General features: G+C 47.5%; 1 protein-coding gene and 1 pseudogene across 1 annotated transcript in view; both read left to right on the top strand.

Moving 5' to 3' along the window:
* The window catches only part of LOC131765164 (polycomb protein SUZ12-like), a 183,263-nt gene extending 172,035 nt beyond the window's left edge, over positions 1-11,228 (top strand). The window contains 1 exon segment of the mRNA XM_059078627.2: positions 11,106-11,228. Within this exon segment, the coding sequence (XP_058934610.2) occupies positions 11,106-11,228 (123 nt within the window).
* LOC131766002 (5S ribosomal RNA) lies at positions 10,967-11,075 on the top strand (annotated as a pseudogene).
* Positions 11,229-17,730: the final 6,502 nt, after the last annotated feature.

The following is a 17,730-nucleotide window of genomic DNA, read 5'->3' on the forward strand; positions in this document are numbered from 1 at the left end:
CCAACCCTGGCTTCTCAGGAGCTCTGCGGTCTACCTGCCAGGTAAACTTAACTCACCTGGCACAAGGTGGCCATCCCTGGTTTCACATCAACATGATCGCAGGCACAAACCTCCTTGTTTTTCCATTTTGTCTTTCAGTTACTTGTTGAAACAACTGCACAAATATGCCTAGGATATAAATTCAGGCATCTTCTGGCCCCAGTGCCTACTAATAAATGATTTTCTGCCACTTGAATGATAAAGATAGAACATTTTATCATTCTGCTACCCTTACTATTTGTCATTTTTGTTGATATTTCTATTGAATACATCTTTCACTATTTTAACAATGGAACATTTATTTACGTTGTTCCAGACCCAGCCTTTAGTGGTAAAGCTTTCGTTGTTATATTTCTATTGGGTTTCCTTTAAAAATTATTATCTTATCTAACTGGATTAAGTCAATTCTATAAGCGTTTATCTTAGGATATTGCTGAAATTAATACCTAGAGGGCAGGCGTACAAGGTGATTGGACTTGAGAAACTCTATTAGCACAATTAAGTATAAATATTACCTATATGTAAACCAAGGTACATGCCGAGTGAGACTCTCTGACTCTTTTTTACTGTCTGCCCCTCAAGCCTGTGAGAAACGGAATATTCCCTGCCATCTCAGTAAACAAAGGACCTCACAGTCATCAGCACTTGCAGCCCTCCAATGGGAGCTGGTGGGCCCTGAGGAACTCAGCATATGCAAATACAGAATACTGGCCCCAGAGAGCTGAGGTGCATATCAAAGGAAGGATTTCAGTGAGCCCAGACTCTGGCATCTTCCCATACAAAGAAAAGCGCTGCATTCCTCACCTTGGGAGAGCTGGTTTTCCTTAGTTAACAATCACCTTTGGATGTTCCCCATTACTCGTGCCAGTCCCCCGCCCTGCCTGCTCCCCAGGGTACTTTAGCTCAGGGAGGAAGGAGTGCAGAGGGGCTCCGCTGAATAAGGGGCCTGCGAGCCTCAGGAGGAGTTTTCAGCCGCAGCCGGAACCTGCACCTCCCTTGCCCCGTTTCCCCTCAGGACGCTCAGGCCGAGCCCCTCCCAACGTCCCCAAGACCCTGTGAGCCAGGCCGAGGGTGGGGGCGAGAGGAGGGACCAAAGTTTCCTGGGACCAGACGCTGGGGTCAGCTCTTTCTGCACAACAGCGCCGGGTGGCAGCGAAACCCTGCCCCTCAGAAACTGGTCTTGTGCAGCATCCCGGGCACTGGACCAGGCGGAGGGTCCGCGCCCACTTACCCGGCCCGCCGTCCCCACGACTGTCGTGACTTCATCCACCAGGGCCCCTTCAGAGCCAGCAGCCTCAGTGAGGCCGCACTCCCCTCAGACTCCAGGGCAGTTCCCTGATGGCTGAGGGAAGAGACCCCTAGCAGGGAGTTCCAGCTCTGCGGAAACGCGGGCTCCGTTCTGGGCACAGGGGGTGGGCCCCTCTGACCTGATGCCTTCCGGGAGGGAGGGGGGCGCCAAGGGCAGGAGCCGCCAGGACTGCGGGGCCCTGTCCGGGGTCCTGGAGGTGCGGCCCGGCCTGGGGCCCCGCCCACTGTGGCCACAGCCCAGGCATTTTTCCTGGAATCCTACACAAAAATGTTAGAAAGATACAGTCTATAGTAAATATTCACAAATGATTGTTGTTGCTCTGCTTACTATCCTATTAAATGTGTAAAATCCATAAAACTCTTTCAGTTCAAAGTTAAATATGAATTTTTACCTTTCTAATTATGTCTCTGCTCTTCACAATTGTCCTTAATGAATCAGAGACTGTGACATCACTAGTTTAAATTGAGCTTGTTAAAAAAATAAAACTCAGGCCCACTGAACCTACTGAAACACAATCTGCACTTTTACAATCTCTCCAGTGAACTTGTATACCCGTGAAGAGTTGAAAGGTACATTTCTACCTCGACATGTGTTCTCTGTCTGAGAAATACACACATTTTATCCACTTTGATATAAATAAAAGACTCAAAAATGCATATGCCTCTTTTGAAACCATCATTTTATCATTTCTTTTCCAGATAAGTATAGTCTCTATACTGGTTTTGTGGATCACATGCCATACTCTTTTCTTGTACTTAGAAATAAGGTAGAGAAAGTTACTTTGTAAAAAAAATATATATATATATTATATATGTATACATATATATATATATATATATATATATATTATTGAATAATGGAAGACACTCTTCTAAATCAAAACCAGTTCTCTTAACTTGCTGTTTTCTTCTTGGGTCACATTATGAACTCTTTCCGTGGCCACAGGGCATGTGTACTTTTAATTTCAAGGACTGCTGATATTCCAGGATGTGGCCATCGATTTCTCTCAAGAGGAGTGAGAAAGCCTGGACCAAGATCAGGAGGAATTTTACAGGGATATGATGTGAGAGAAGTATAGCAACCTGCTCTCCTTGGGTGAGGATACCTTCCTTCCAGAATTCCTTCTCCAACCAGAGGGTTTAGAGTCCTTCATTGGCAGAATGTCTCCTGGAATCTTCTGCTTCCTACAATAGGGTTTCAGATTGCAACGTTTCAGGACAGATTGGGAGTTTGTGGGTATAATTCATCTTCCTTTTAAATTGCAGCCTCCATTTTAATATACTTCGGAACTGCTTGGGATGTGTCTATATGAACTGAGTACTATTGCTTCTGTTAGAGTCCTTAAAATATTTTATTGTCTTATTTTCTGTAACAGTTTTCCATGGATTCTTTGGGCTTAAGGTATATTAGAAGGGTGACTGCGATTCTGGTACTTCCCTGGTCTTGCAGTTGTTAAGAATTCATCTGCCAGTGCAGGGCACTCGAGTTCGATCGCCAGTCCGGGAAGATCCCACGTGCCACCGAGCTACTAAGCCTGTGGGCCGCAACTACTGAACCCGGTGCGTCTTGAGCCCGTGCGCCATTTATTTTTTGGAGAATAAACCCACCTCTGAGTGATTAAAATGTAGACCAACTAGTCAAAATGGTTTATCACCTGTTCTTCTAAAACACTGATCAATGGAACAAGTTGTACTAGGGATAACAGTGGAATTGTATTCTGGAGTTCTTATCGGCAATATGGTTTATGTCCTTGATGCTGGATCACGACATTTCAATTGTATAACTGCTATTAATTTTCTCTTTGTTCAACGATTAAATTCTCACGTGATCTGAGTTCACACTGGAGTCATCCTTGTTGGTTTCTGTCTATTGCAGATTTCTTCCAGTATGAAAGGACAAGAGCAATTCGGCTTACTTTACAAAATGTCTTCAAACTAAATGATGATATAATCTACATTCAATTAATTTATACATACCTTACTGTAGATCAGGGTTTGTTATGGTGGCAGAGCCTGACACTTATGTAATACGGAAACCTTTATGTGCACTGGTTCAAGTCCTCTTCTTAAGAATATGTGTATAATCAACATTCTTTCACAAATTACCCAATTTAATTCACCATAGCATTACTCATATTAACTAAATGGAAAATCCTTGGCTATATACAGATCCAGAAAGGGCCAAAAATCATCAGCCCCCATGGATTATTACAACCCATTGCTGAGGTATTCAAATTACTTTTTAAAGAACCACTATGTCCATCAACATCATCTATTTATATATTATTGCTCCAATGCTAGCCTTAACCCTGGCTCTCACAAAATGAATTCCTCTTCCCATATTTTATCCACTAATTAATATGAATGTAGTCATATTATTTATATTAGTCATATCACACCTAGCCATTTATTCCATCCTCAGATCTGGATGAGCTTCACATTCAAAATACTCACTCACTGGAGCTCTAGGGACAATAGCACAGACAATCTCATACGAAGTAATGTAGCAGTTATCCTATTCTCAGTCTTTCTAATAAATGGATCATTTACACTTTCAACAGTAATTATTACACAAGAACACCTATAGCTAATTTTATCCTGACCCCTACCCCGAATTTGATTATCTCCACAGTAGCAGAAATCCAATGAAGCCCCACTTGATTTAACAGAAGTAGAATCAAAACCTGTATATGTCTTCAATGTAGAAAATGTAGCAGGCCCATTCACGCCATCCTTCCTAGAGAATATGTCAATTTCCTTATAATAAACATTTCCACAACAATCCATTTTTAGGAGCATTTGACAATCCCTAGGTGCCAGAACTATAGATTCTTTCATCTGTGACTATAGTTTTTTTTTCAAAAATAATTTTTATAGTTTTACTACCTTTAAACAAAATGTACTCCATTGCTGTGGAGTACCCCTTCATAGGGGCGTGCATGGTTCATTTCTGCATCCGCTTGTGGTGGCCTTCAGGTTCTTTCAGGTTTGGCTCCTGTGGCTGCAGAGTCCATGTCCATGTGTTCTGGTGCAGGGCTGGTGGGTTTGTGTTCAGCTGGGAGGAGCACTGCGGGTCTGTGTTGTGCAGGGACTTCGCTATCTGAGGCCCGATTGTCTCAGAAGTGGTTGCGTTCCCCCGCTGCGTACCAGGCTTTCCATTGGTCCACATCCTGCTGATATTTGAGACTATGTCTTTCATGTCTGCCATTCTGGTAGGTGTATGCACAGTATTTTTCTTATGGTTTTAATCCCTCAGGTGTTAGAGAAGTTGTGCATCTTGTAGTATTCATGGACTATTTCATGTTGTTTTATAAAAGTTTTAAAAATTGTGGTCCAATACACATAACGTAAACTTTACTATTTTAACCATTTTTAAGTGCACATTTCAGGGTCAAGAAGTAATTCGCACTGTTGTGCAAACCTGACCGCCTCGTCCTCCAGCTTTTTCATTTGGCAAAATTGAAACAGTCCCCCTTAAACACACACTCCCCATCATCCCTCCCTCAGCCCCTAGAACTCAACATCCTACTTTCTGTCTCTATGTTTCCAACTGCTCTAGGGGCCTTGTATGAGTGGATCAAGCACTGTTTCTTTTTGTGTGTGTCTATCTTCCATCACTGAGCATAATGCCTGCAAGGCTCATCCCTGCTGCAGCCTGTGTCAGAATTGCCTTCCTTTTTAGGATGAATAACATTCCCTTGTATTGATAGACCATGTTTTTCTTCTCCATTCATCCATTAGTGGACACATGTAATATCTATATTCATTTCTCCTGTCATAATATTTGTGGAATAACGTCAGAAAGTCCTATGAATCAAAAGTCATTTGTGGGCTTCCTTGGTGACGCAGTGGTTGGGAGTCTGCCTGTGGATGCAGAGGACACGGGTTTGTGCCCCGGTCTGGGAAGATCCCACATGCCACGGGGTGGCTGGACCTGTGAACAATGGCCACTGAGCCTGCGCATCTGGAGCCTGTGCTCTGAAACGGAGAGGCCACGGCAGTGAGAGGCCCGTGTACCGCAAAAAAAAGTCATTTACCATTAATGTTTTTCTTAAACATTTTTTTTTGTGGTACGTGGGCCTCTCACTGTTGTGGCCTCTCCTGTTGCAGAGCACAGGCTCCGGACGCACAGGCTCAGTGGCCATGGCTCACAGGCCCAGCTGCTCCGTGGCATATGGCTCCTCCCGGACTGGGGCATGAACCCATGTCCCCTGCATCAGCAGTCGGATTCTCAACCACTGCACCACCAGGGAAACCCCTTTCATAAACTTTTTATTGTGGAAAACATCAAAGCTAAGAAAAGGCAAAAATACATGTCAGCTTCACTTGTGTCAAGGAATGAATGCTTTACCGATTCACTTTATTCCCTGTGTGTGTGCGCTATGCGTGTGCATGTGACTGTTTGCATATATATGCTGTGCATGTCCATAGTTATGTGCACTTGCACACATTAGTGTGTGCATGGGCATATGCATGCATGTGTGTTCATATGCTAGTGTGTGAATATATTTGTGCTGTGCACGTGCATATGTTTGTGTGTGTGTTGTGCTTGCCTGGGTGCACACCTTTGTGTTTGCTGGAACCACTTGCAAGTTGGTTGCAGACTGAATTGTGCTCCAGATATGTCCACACGTACCTGCTCTAACAATCCTGCATAGCCACGTAAAGGTCACAGATCTCAGGGATTTAAATGGATGGAGCAGGATGGCCTGACACAGAGTTAGTCTTCCAATGACTGTCACTACCTCAGTAACATCCTTCATACCTTCTTTAAGCCCCATTCAGGGTCTAGTTTAGACCCCCATTACATTCACTCACTTGCTCCAGGTCCCCTAAAGCTACAATGTCACAGTTGGAGAGCCCAGCCAAGGCTGGGGGTGCCCCTCCAGTTAGCCTGGCCTCCAGGCCCTGCAGTTGGCTCCTGTGTTTCCATCTCTCAGCCAGGCCCCGACTTGGATGGGGCCGCCACCTCTTTCCTCACAGGGTCCCATCACCCAGTCAAGGGGGTTCATTCTCCCCAAACATAGTATCAGGAGTGGGGCAGTGACAGTGACAGTCCCCACTGGGTCTCCTTCATGTGAGACCCTGTGCTGTGGGAAGAGCAGGTGCCCTGCCCTCAGGAGTGGGGGGCTGGGGTGTGACCTGCTGCCCACGATGGGCAGGCGGGTCCCCGGGTGGGGTGAGCCAGTGTGCAAGGAGTTCCACGGTGGGTTCTCCTCTCCAATGGCTTCTGTGTCCCTACTTCTCCCCGTGCCTCCCCTCGAAGATAGCTCAGTGTCCATGCTGGCTGTCAGCCCCAGGGCATGAGGTCACCTGACCGGAAGCCGTGGGAGCCATCAGCCACCGCCCCCTCTACACACACACACAGACGCACACGCTGCAGGGAAGCAGGACCTGAGTGCAGGGCTCTCAGCGGCCCTGAGCGCCCTGCCTGGAATCGGCCAGCGGAATGGACAGACCGGATCTCCCGGCCCGGAACATGCAGGACTGTCCTGCCTGGGCTTCCAGTGTGGCCACCTCCTTCTGGAAGCCTGGGAGTCTGGAATCAGGCCACTTGTTGTCTGTCCTTGCAGCAGACTGGGCTGCACTATAAGAAGAAGTTCGCGGCTCACCCGTGGATCCTGACCATCAGGTGGCCAGAGAAATTGGTAACATTTCTGTTTTGCCTGTTGTAATGACAAAGATTTTGTTCAGTTTCCTGATGTGGGTGTCCAAAGATGAGAGACCCATGTGTGTGATCTGTACCTCCTATGAGATCAGCCCTAAGCTAGTTTAAACATGATCAAGTTTTGTCTATGTGGTACATTTAGACCTCTGCATGTCCCGTCTACTGATTATGTTTAGAGCTAACCATGTGTTGTCTATGATAAGAACATTTCGACCTGACCATGTCTGTGCTAGGACTATAGGGACCTGGGTAGAGACCCGGCCTGGCCTCAGCACTGGGAAGCTCCATGCCTGCATCTGAAGGTCAGTGCTTAGATGTCCGGGGTCTGGAGCTGAGGTGGGCTTGTCTACATGACAGCTTCTCTTCTGAGTGTGGTGACCTGGTCCTCCCAAGGGTCAGTGCTATGGTCGGGGCCTTCGTCTTAATCCCTGCAAGGCTCACCTTCCCTGGGGCTCGTGGAGAATCCTCAGGAGGGCTACCTGGCAATAATTCCAATTCACCAGCATGTACATGGTGCATAGAGAGGCAGGTTTAGCTGGTGAATTGATTGCCGGATACCTCAGAGTGGGCAAAAGGCCGATGGGTAACAGCTGAGGCTGCTGCTGACCTCTCCTTCCAGTCTACTGTCCCTACTCAGCAGTGTCCAGAGCTGCCCCTTAGCTTTCAGCCCTGCTGCCCTGTGAGTTTTCTCAATATGTAGGTGAGACGAGAAAGGACTGAGCCTGCCAGCACCAAGGTCGTGTGTTCAACTCTAGCATGAAAGCTTTAAAAACAGTTAAAATCACACAGAACCAAAGGGAAAAGAGGAGTTCTCTGGGACAAGTGTGGTGAGAGGAGACCCACCTGACACTTTTTCCCATCCCAGGAGGTCCCAGGAATCCAGCTTGTTTCCACATTAGGGGAGCCACCAGCAGAGCCATGATGTCCTGACCAAGGGGACGTGTGACCCCAGGTGCAGGGTCTGCGGAGGTGAGGTCACCCTGGGACTATGGACATGTGACCCAGGTGGAGGTGTCTGGGGAGGAGGGGTCACCTGTTGAGAGAGAAGGTGTGACTTTAGGTGCAGGGTCTGGGGAGGTGTGTCACCCTGGTGAGTGTGGATGTGTGACCCCAGGTATAGGGTGCGGGGACTGTGTGCGTCTTACCACATCTTCATGGGTCAGGATCACATGTACAGGGAGACTGCATATGTGCTCTTTGCCTGCACTGCGTCCTGTCCCCTTTGAGATTTCCAAACTGCATTAACGGTGTTGCCCTAGTTAACCTGTGGTTCCTTTACTTCTCTTAATCTGGTCACAATCATATGAGGTCAGTCATGTTTGAGTGTGTTGCTACTCTGTGTTCTGGTGAGTGACAACACTTGGTGGTATCCTATTAATATCATAGCATATCATATGCCTAATCTATGGGGGTCACCACGGCCTGCGTCCCCCTGGACAGAGGTCAGCTGAGCACAGACTAGCGCCCCCCCCCCTAAGAATGGTCTCCCATATGCTCTGTGAGGGTACCGTGATGGCCCCTAAGGTAGGAGACTGTGTCTGGGCCTCCAACATCTGTGATGAAGAGGAGTCAAAATGGAATCTCAATTAACAAGACATAATTTTAAGAATTTATTTTAAGTGAAATAAAACACGTCACGTACCCTTTACCATCATCACCATTTTAAGTGCACGTTTCTGAGGCATCAGATCTATTCACTTTCTCATGGAGCCATCACCACCACCCCTAGAACTTTTCATCTTGCAAAACCCAAATTCCACAACCATGAGAGTCTCCCTCTCCATTCCCTCCCGCTGCCCTGGCCCCCATATCCACTTCAGTCCCTGAGTTGTCGACTCCAGGGCACCCACTGGAGTGGAATCCTGCAGTGTTTGCTCACGGGTCATTTTGGAAGAGCTGACTTTCAGTCTGAAGCTCTGCCTGTTTGCATCTGAAGAATTTGCATTTAAGGATAGGGTGTATGAGGAAGGGGGTGTATGAGGGACAAAGGTGTCCGGGGTGCAGATGAGCCAGGACCTGACCAGCTGCCTTTTGGGTCCTCTGGTCCCATCTCTTGGTCTGTGCCTCATCTGCATCATCACTGCCCCCACTGGCACCGCTGGGCTGTTGTTGTCTGAGTGAGATTCCCCTGGTGCCCTTGCTCTCCTCCCCTCCTCCTGCTGGTTGGGGCGGGAACTGCTTGCTCTGTGGTCTCTACTCCTGAGGCACGAAGGACCCTGTAGCATGGACCTGAAGAGTGTGGGGTGTGGTCCCAGGAGCATGGGGCCCACATAGGACACAACATCAGGGCGTGACAAGTGCTAGGGCTGCCTCATCACTGACAGAGAATGTTGCCAAGATCCTGCTTGGGAGGGCATGGTGGGTGGCGTGGCACCCTAGAGGCCCCATTCCTATCCTGGAGCTTGCAAAGTGCATCCCCATGGGCTCCAGATTCACTCCATATCTCAGCCATATCACTCTGTCCAGTCTTGAACTCACAAAAACGAGCTCCCTTGTCCACAACATAGGCCTGGTCCTGTTGGTATTAGGATTCTTTAATTTAGGCGTCCTGGGATAGCAGCTCTTTTTAGGCCTGAGAAGGAACAGCTCAGGAGCGTACAACAATTTCAGATGAAACTAATATTCAACGACTATCTCTAACTACTCGGTTGTTGACTTCTATCAGTATTTATTCTCCTGGTTTTAGCTCTGATGTGGGGATTACAGAGAAGTCAACATTTAAATCTTCATTATCTGTGTATTTGTAGCTTCAGTATCATTACTGACCCATAGTTTTTTATGGTTTGAAAGAGTTATTCATTTCATGTATCATGTAGAGGATTTACAATGATGATAGGGCAATTAAGATTACAATAATGGCTAGTAAATTGTTCACATTTTCTCTACCTGTGCATCTGTTGTATGTATATGAGTTAGTTTAGATGTCAATATTAGTGAAATAATATAGAGGACTAGAGAACTTATTTTAAAAATCACTATTAATGTGTGATGATGAAAATGTAAAAGTTCTTCCATAATCGGTGATGTTGTATCTTGAGAACCTAGATGAAATTTATATGCCATAGTGATATACAGGATTTTAGCCTATGATTTAACTTTGACCAATCTACATTACTTTTTACTTTTATCTCATTTATTGAGAAAGGCATAATTGTTATGGTGTTGGCTTGAAACTGGTTGAAAAGGACTTGAGTCCTTCCTTATTTTACACTTACATAGATAGGATTCTTGAAACATAGGATATGGTGGAGAGCATTTGTGTAACCATTCTAGGTTAGGAGTAGGAGTTTCCACTGCTAAGACTTCTTGTTTAGATGCAAATGCTTTTCAAAATATGAAGAGTATTAGCATTACTGCTGCTACTGAGATGAATGAGCCTAAAGACAAAATATTTCATGTTGTGTGTGCCTCAGGGCACACAGACTAACGTAGTGACATCCCTGAGAGGCCAAGAAAGTGCTGCAGGAAGTCATATTTACTACTACAAATATACTTGTGAAGTGAATTTTTGCTCATGCTGAGTTAACTGTAAAACCTGAGAATAGTGGGAATCCGTGTAGGAGCCTCCCATAATAGTGAAGACTGCTCCCATGGACATTAGGTCATGGAAGTGTGCTACTACATAGCATGTATCCTGGAGCACAATGTCTGGGGTTGAGTTGGCTAAGATGATTCCTGTCATGTCCCCGGACATGTTCCGGGGCCACATCCCTGTGAGAGACGTGCGGGATCTGGGGCGGGGCGCCAAGCGCCAAAGGGTTTGCTGGGTCCCTCCCGCCCTGGGCTGGGAGGTCGCCAACCCCTCCACCACCCTGCGGTACCCGAGACCTCCATTCCCCTGGCTGGGCGGGCAGCGGGGCCCTGCCAGGGCGGGCTGGCCGCGGGGCTGGCGGTAAGGCGCACGCGCCAGAGAAGCTGGGCCTCAAGAGGCAGCCCGCGGTCCCCAACCCTGCGTACGGCCATACCACCCTGAACGCGCCTGATCTCGGAAGCTAAGCAGGGTCGGGCTTGGTTAGTACTTGGATGGGAGACCACCTGAGAATACTGGGTGCTGTACGCTTTTTGCCTCCCGCCCCGCCTTCTCCTTTAGTCGCCCGGGGCTGAGGCCGCCTCCGCCCCGGCCGGGCACCGCTGCAGGCCCCCACCTCCTCAGGCCCCTCCCACCACAGCGCGCGCCAGAGGGGGCGCTCCCCGCCGGCCTGGCCGGGGCTAGGGCGGCCAGAAGGCGGCTCTGGAAGGCAGCGGCACACCAGACGCTCTGGCGGTGGCTGGCCCGGATCCAGACTCCGCCGCAGGGTCGGGGCTAAGATACACGCCCATGAGTGGAAGTGCCTTATGCGCTGTAGCTCTGTTTTTTAGATGTCTTAGGAAACACCATACACTTCTGCAAAGTGGCCGTTTGCAATTTACATCCCTTCCACCAGCATAACAAGGCTCCCTTTTCTCCATGGCTTATCCTGCATTTCTGGGTTTTACACTTTTTCACGATGGCCGTTTGACCGATGCGAAGTGAGACTTCTTTGTAGTACTGATGTGCATTGCCCGCTTGTTTCGTTGGCCAAAAAGGGCTTATGCGTTTTTTCCCTGAATATATTCAGGAAAAAACCGCATACGCCCTTTTGGGCCAACTGCATCATTGTTGAAATTCTGCCGCTTTTCAGGTGCTTTAAAGGCGACTCCAATCTACCTCTTGAAAACTGTTTCCTCCAATACTGCCTTGATCTCAAATCCTCTTCATTTCCTTACCTCAGTATATGTTTGGACAATTGTTATCACTTATAACACTGCAGGTTTGTGAATTGCAGTGCCCCTGAGCTCCATTTTTCAACTCACCTTTTTGGAGTTGGCCGCAAAACCACAGGATTGCTTCAGGCCCTTTTCTGGTTCCAGGGGGCAGGCTGAGCCTTTGGTTAATTCTTCTTCCTGATTGGAAATTAGAGTGACATGTGCCTGTCCAAACACCTAGAGCTGGTCTCTCATTGGTTCCCCCTCTTCCCGTTCATCCTCTGGACAAATTGCAAACTGTACGAAACAGGAGGTTAAATAAAGGTGCTGATTCTCCAAGTGCGGAGATTGTTAATAAAGCGGCTGGAATGGCAAACCCGAGCACCAGGGATGAAAAATGAGATGTGTTTTAGAAACATTTCCCGATCACACAATGTACCATCCTATGAGTTTCCCATGCATGTTTTAGCTGTAGGAAGATTCCCTTGAACCTGGAGAGTTGGGACCCATGGAATGGGTACCACGCAGTATTACTTTAAAGGGTCTGCATTTGCTCACCCAACCTCACCAATCCTCTTGGCCCCAAGAGTGTCCAGCCTTATGTCTCATCCAGTTGTGTGTCTAGATGTGGTCAATCAAGGTTTCTTCACAGCCCCTGAAAGAATTTTGTAAGAATGTTTCTCTCTTTCACTGTTTGTTTTTTTAATTTTTATTTTTTTTATAATTTATTTTTAATGGGGTTCAGCTGATTTTCAATGCTGTGTTTATGCCGTTTTACACCCAGCTGATTCACTTACAGAGAGATATCAATAAATACTTTTTTTTTTTTTCGTTACGCAGGCCTCTCACTGTTGTGGCCTCTCCCGTAGCGGAACACAGGCTCCGGACGCGCAGGCTCAGCGGCCATGGCTCACAGGCCCAGCTGCTCCATGTCATGTGGGATATTCCCGGACCAGGGCACAAACCCATGTCCCCTGCATCGGCAGGCAGACTCTCAACCACTGCGCCACCAGGGAAGCCCAATAAATACATTTTAAGATTCTTACTAGGCAGATGTATTCTTCTGCAGTGAATAGGATGTGTTGAGTCCAGTTCATTGAGCAATGAGTAGGTCATGTCTATTACATATTTGGTTTATGGAACGGTATCTGTACTCACTTGAAACTCTCATTTTATGCATCACCCCACCTCACCTTTCCCCTTAAGCAGCCATAAGTGTGTTTTCTAAATGTGTGACTCTGTGTTCTGTTTTGTAATTCAGTTCATGTGTAGCAATTTTTCGAAACCCCCGGTAAGTGATATGTTACCATAAGTTTCTTTTTCTGTCTGACTTATTTTACTTAACATCATCGTTCCTAAATATACTCATTATGCTGTTAGTAGCCTTATGATATTGATTTCATGGCTGAGTTATATTCCATTGTACATAAGTACCACAACTTGTTTACCCATTTTTCTCTTTCCTAGGATATTTTCAGTGTACCCAAGCCGAGGTCCTTGCAAACCAAGCAGCCCTAAACTTTGAGGTGCCCGTGTTCTGTCGATTTTTGGTTCTCTGAATATATACGCCAATGAGTGGAAGTGCCCTATGCATTGTAGTTCTGTTTTTTAGATGTTTTAGGAAACACCATACACTACTCCAGAGTGGCCATTGGCAATTTACATCCCGCTCATCAGTGTCACAAGACTCCCTTTTCTCCATGGCCTGTCCTGCATTTCTGGTTTTTACACTTTTCCAGGATGGCCCTTTTGACAGATGGGAAGTGAGACTTCTTTGTAGTGCTGATTTGCATGCCCTGCTTGTTTGCTTGGCCAAAAAGAGTGTATGTATTTTTGCTAAATATATTTAGGAAAAATATATGTTTTGGCCAACTGCATCATTTGCGAACTTCTGCCACTTTTCATGTGCTTTAAAGGCGACTCCAACGTACCTCTTGAAAACTTTTTCCTGAAATTTTGCCTTGCTTTCGAATCTTTTTCGTTGCCTTACCTCAGTGTATTTTTGGAAGATCGTTATCATTTATAACCCTGCAGGTTTGTGAATTGCAGTGCCCCTGAGCTCCATTTTTAAGTCCTCTTTTGGGAACTGGCCACAAAACCACAGGATTGCTACAGGCCCTATTGTGGTTCCAGGGGGCAGGCTGAGCCTTTGGTTAATTCTTCTTCCTGATTGGAAATTAGAGTGGCATGTGCCTGTCCAAACATCTAGAGCTGGTCTCTCATTAGTTCCCCCTCTTCCCGTTCATCCTCCTTACAAATTCCTAACTGTACAAAACAGGAGGTTAAATGTGCTGATTCTGCAAGTGGGGAGCTTGTTAGAAAAAAGGCTGCAGGGGTGAACCCGACTACCAGGAGCTGAGGAGATGACGTGTCATTTCCAAACTCTTCCCGATCAAACGGTGTACCATCTTCTGGGTGTCAGGCATGTTTTAGCTGTAGGTAGAGCCCCTTTCATGTAAGGAGAACACCAGGGATTTTTCCAAATCAGTGTCTCCCCGAACCCCAAATTGGGAAATTTTTAAGCTACGGGTACATGTATGATCATTAAGGGCCTTGGGCAGTAGGCAGAGTCCGAGCTTTAGATGATTGAAATCTTCAGGGCAGAAGAGCTCACCATCGACCTCCTTTAGGTTACATTTTATCTATCGTTGATAGATGATGTAGATATAGTTATGTATTCTTTTGCAGATTTTTTCCCCTTATAGGTTATTACACAATATTGAATGTTGTTCCCCGTGTTATACAGAAGTTCCTTGTTGACAATCTATTTTATACATCACAGTTTGTATGTGTTAATCCTAAACTCTTAATTTATCCCTCCTCCCGCGTTTCCCCTTTGGTAATAATACGTTCTAAGATTTTATACTTCTCAGACATGGGAGAGTTGAAGGAGAGGTATCATTTTCAATGGAAAAGCAATCAAAACAAGATTGAAGCTTCAGCCAAGATTATTAGATGTATTGTACATCGTTGGAAAGAAATCACGTCATTTCTCTAATGTTGACCTGACAAATAAGACAAAGCCCTCCACTGAACTTGCTTATAATAAAGTGATGGAAATATCAAATGGAAGAGTTAGAAACATCTTATTTACACGAGCCTTACACACTGCTCTATGTTAATTACAGTATGGCTCACACATCTGTTCATTGAAGGTACAATGTTCTCAATTTCTGTTACTGATCCTACAGAGTGGTCCCAACAAGGGTCCCCCTGCCCAGGGTCACTGGAGCCAAAAGAACGAGACTGAGTTTGCTTCAGAAGCAAAGGAAACTTTATATTTTGATCAGAGAATGGAGAGGTGAGAGCGTGCGCTCCCCCGTGGGCTGTGGGACAGGCTGCTGGGTAGGGATCCCGGCAGCGTCAGCGGGAGGGAGGGGGCAGAGCTCTCCACGGCCCGGGTTGGCTGGAGCTCAGGCTCTATGTCGCCGAGTCTGCACGGGGCCCCGAGAGCTGAGGTGTCGGCCCAGCCATTTTGCAGTAGGAAATCGGGTCTGAAGTGCCGGGTGTGGGACCTCTGCATGTGGAAACCTAGGAGCATGTGAAATTAGACAAAGCACAAAGGAAAAAAAAGGTTAGATTTTATTTTATTGCCCAGATTCTATTTTTATCTCCCAGGAATTTTTAATGGGCTTTGCTGGCGACAAACCCCTCCTCTGCCTTTTGTCCCGTTCCTCATTCTTGGGGGGCTGAGGGTGCAGACGCCTCTTCTGTAACTGCTTCGTGCTGAGTTGGGAGTCCTCATACCTGTGGGGGAGGGGCAGAACTGCTCCCTGGCAGCCTCCAGGTGAGGTTGATTGTCCCCAGGCCTCCTCTCTCACTGCTTGTCTGCCTGAGCACCAGCATTGGAAGTGCTTAGATTCTAATGACTTTTGAGGGTCCAGGAAAGAGATGTGCAGAGTTGCTGGGGGGCGGCAGCTTTACCCCACCCCACATTTGTTTGGCCACATTAGGCTGAGGGTTTCTGCCAGCCTAGATGCTCTGACCAGTAGTCTGCGCTTTCTTCAATTAGGCCCCTGAATTAACGTACAAACAGCACCAGGTGTCAGAGCCCTGCCTGCTCAACTCCCAGACAGTCCAGGGCCGGTGATGATCCAGGACCATGACGGCCACTGAGTCAACGGCCTTTTGAAGTAGCCAGGAGTCCAGCCGGTCTCATTGGCTGCCGTCACCGCGGTGTCTGTAGGCTTTTCTATGGTGACAGCGTTATTTACGGTTTCCCCGCCAAGCTTATTAGCTCCGCTCTGGGTGCAGTAAGTCCTGCAAGCAGTAGTCTGCTCTTTTGGGGCACACTCTTGTTGTTTTCTGAGAGAAGCTCCAGGTCAAGTGATGGTCACACGAGTTGTCATGGGGGTCTGTTGCCCCCGGTTGTCTCTCTGGAGGCTGGAGTTGGAGGGCCTCCTCACTCGAGGTCAGTGTGCCCACGGAGCAATCCCTGCAACTTCAGGGCCTGGTGGGTGGTTAGGATCACCACGTGGGGTCCTTTTCTCTTGGGAGGGACCTGGCCTTGCAGGCTGCTGATTTCCAGGTTTTTCGATACCCCCAGTATCCTGGCCGGATGAGGTGGCGGGCCAAGCCCTTGGTGACCGTAGTTTCTCCTACCTGGAGGGCATTCTTGCGTTGTTCCATTTCAAGTGGTCCCAGTTTTTGCACTGATACTCCAAGGGCAATTCACCTTCGACTGGGAATGTAAAGGTCAAAGGGTTTAGTTAAATTAGGGAGTTCCAGGGCAAGGGTCTGAATTGACTGCTCTTTCCATTCTTCAATGGCCACTTCTGGATTCTATTCAAAAGGATCATCATCTTTTCCTTTCAGTGTTTCATATCGAGGCCCAGCTATTAGACTGTAGTTAGGATCCAGATGCAGTAAACCCCGGCCTCCCCAGGAACCCCTAAGCTGTCTTCTAGTTTTAGAAGGGGTACGGCTGCAAATGGCTTCTTCCCTTTCCTGGGATGGCCTTCTCTGACCTTCTGTGAGAGTGAAGCCCAGGCAGGTCACCTTAGTCTGTGATATTTTAGCCTTTTTCTTGGACACCTTCTATCCTTTATTGGCTAAGTAGTTCAGAGACCTCCTTAGTAGGGCTGGCGATCAGAATGTCATCTGCCTATTGAAGGAGGGTTCCCTTTTCCAGAGGTAGAACTTTTAGGTCTTTAGCTAACGTTTCCCCAAAGATGGTGTGGGAATTTTTGAACCCTTGGGGCAGGACGCCTCAGCGGTATTGTTTCTGTTGTATGTTGAGTCCTGCCACTCACAAGCCAAAACTTCTTGTGACTCTGGGATAATGGAATACAGAAGAAGGCATCATTGAAGTCTAATACAGAATAGCATGTTCTGGTGGATGGTAGAATGACCAGCAGTGTGTAGGAATTAGGAACTACTGGATATATATCCTCGGTGGCTTCACTGACTGTCCTGACATCCTTTACCAGGTCACCAGCAGCCCATGGGGCTCTCGTGGTCAGGCCAATCTCAGGATATGGAGCTCACCTGGGCAGGTACCCTGCAGCCCACGGGGCTCTTGTGGTCAGGCCCCTCCCAGGATACGGAGCTCACCTTTGCAGGTATCCAGCAGCCCTCGGGGCTCTAGTGGTCAGGGCCCTCCCAGGATATGGAGCTCACCTTTGCAGGTATCCAGCAGCCCTCGGGGCTCTAGTGGTCAGGCCCCTCCCAGGATTTGGAGCTCCCCTGGGCAGGTACACCGGCAGGGCTGGGCACACAGGAACTGTGCCCATAGCCCTCATTGCAGAGCACCCCCAGCTCACCTGTTGGTCAGAGCTGCCCCAGAGCACCTCAGAGCAGAACTTGAACTAACAAACAGCGGCTCCAACAGGTCTGTGACCCTGACCTTCACTCTGTGCGGCCTCCCTCTGCCAAGTCTTCCAGAAGCTTCCACTGCAACCGGGGCACCAGGCCTTTGTCTCCACCCACCACCCCTCCTCTCCCTGACTCCTGGGTTCCTCTCATTAAGAGAGGGTCTTCTTGAAGTTGTC

The sequence above is a fragment of the Kogia breviceps genome, chromosome 11 (assembly GCF_026419965.1).
Source record: "Kogia breviceps isolate mKogBre1 chromosome 11, mKogBre1 haplotype 1, whole genome shotgun sequence".
NCBI classification, from domain to species: domain Eukaryota; kingdom Metazoa; phylum Chordata; class Mammalia; order Artiodactyla; family Physeteridae; genus Kogia; species Kogia breviceps.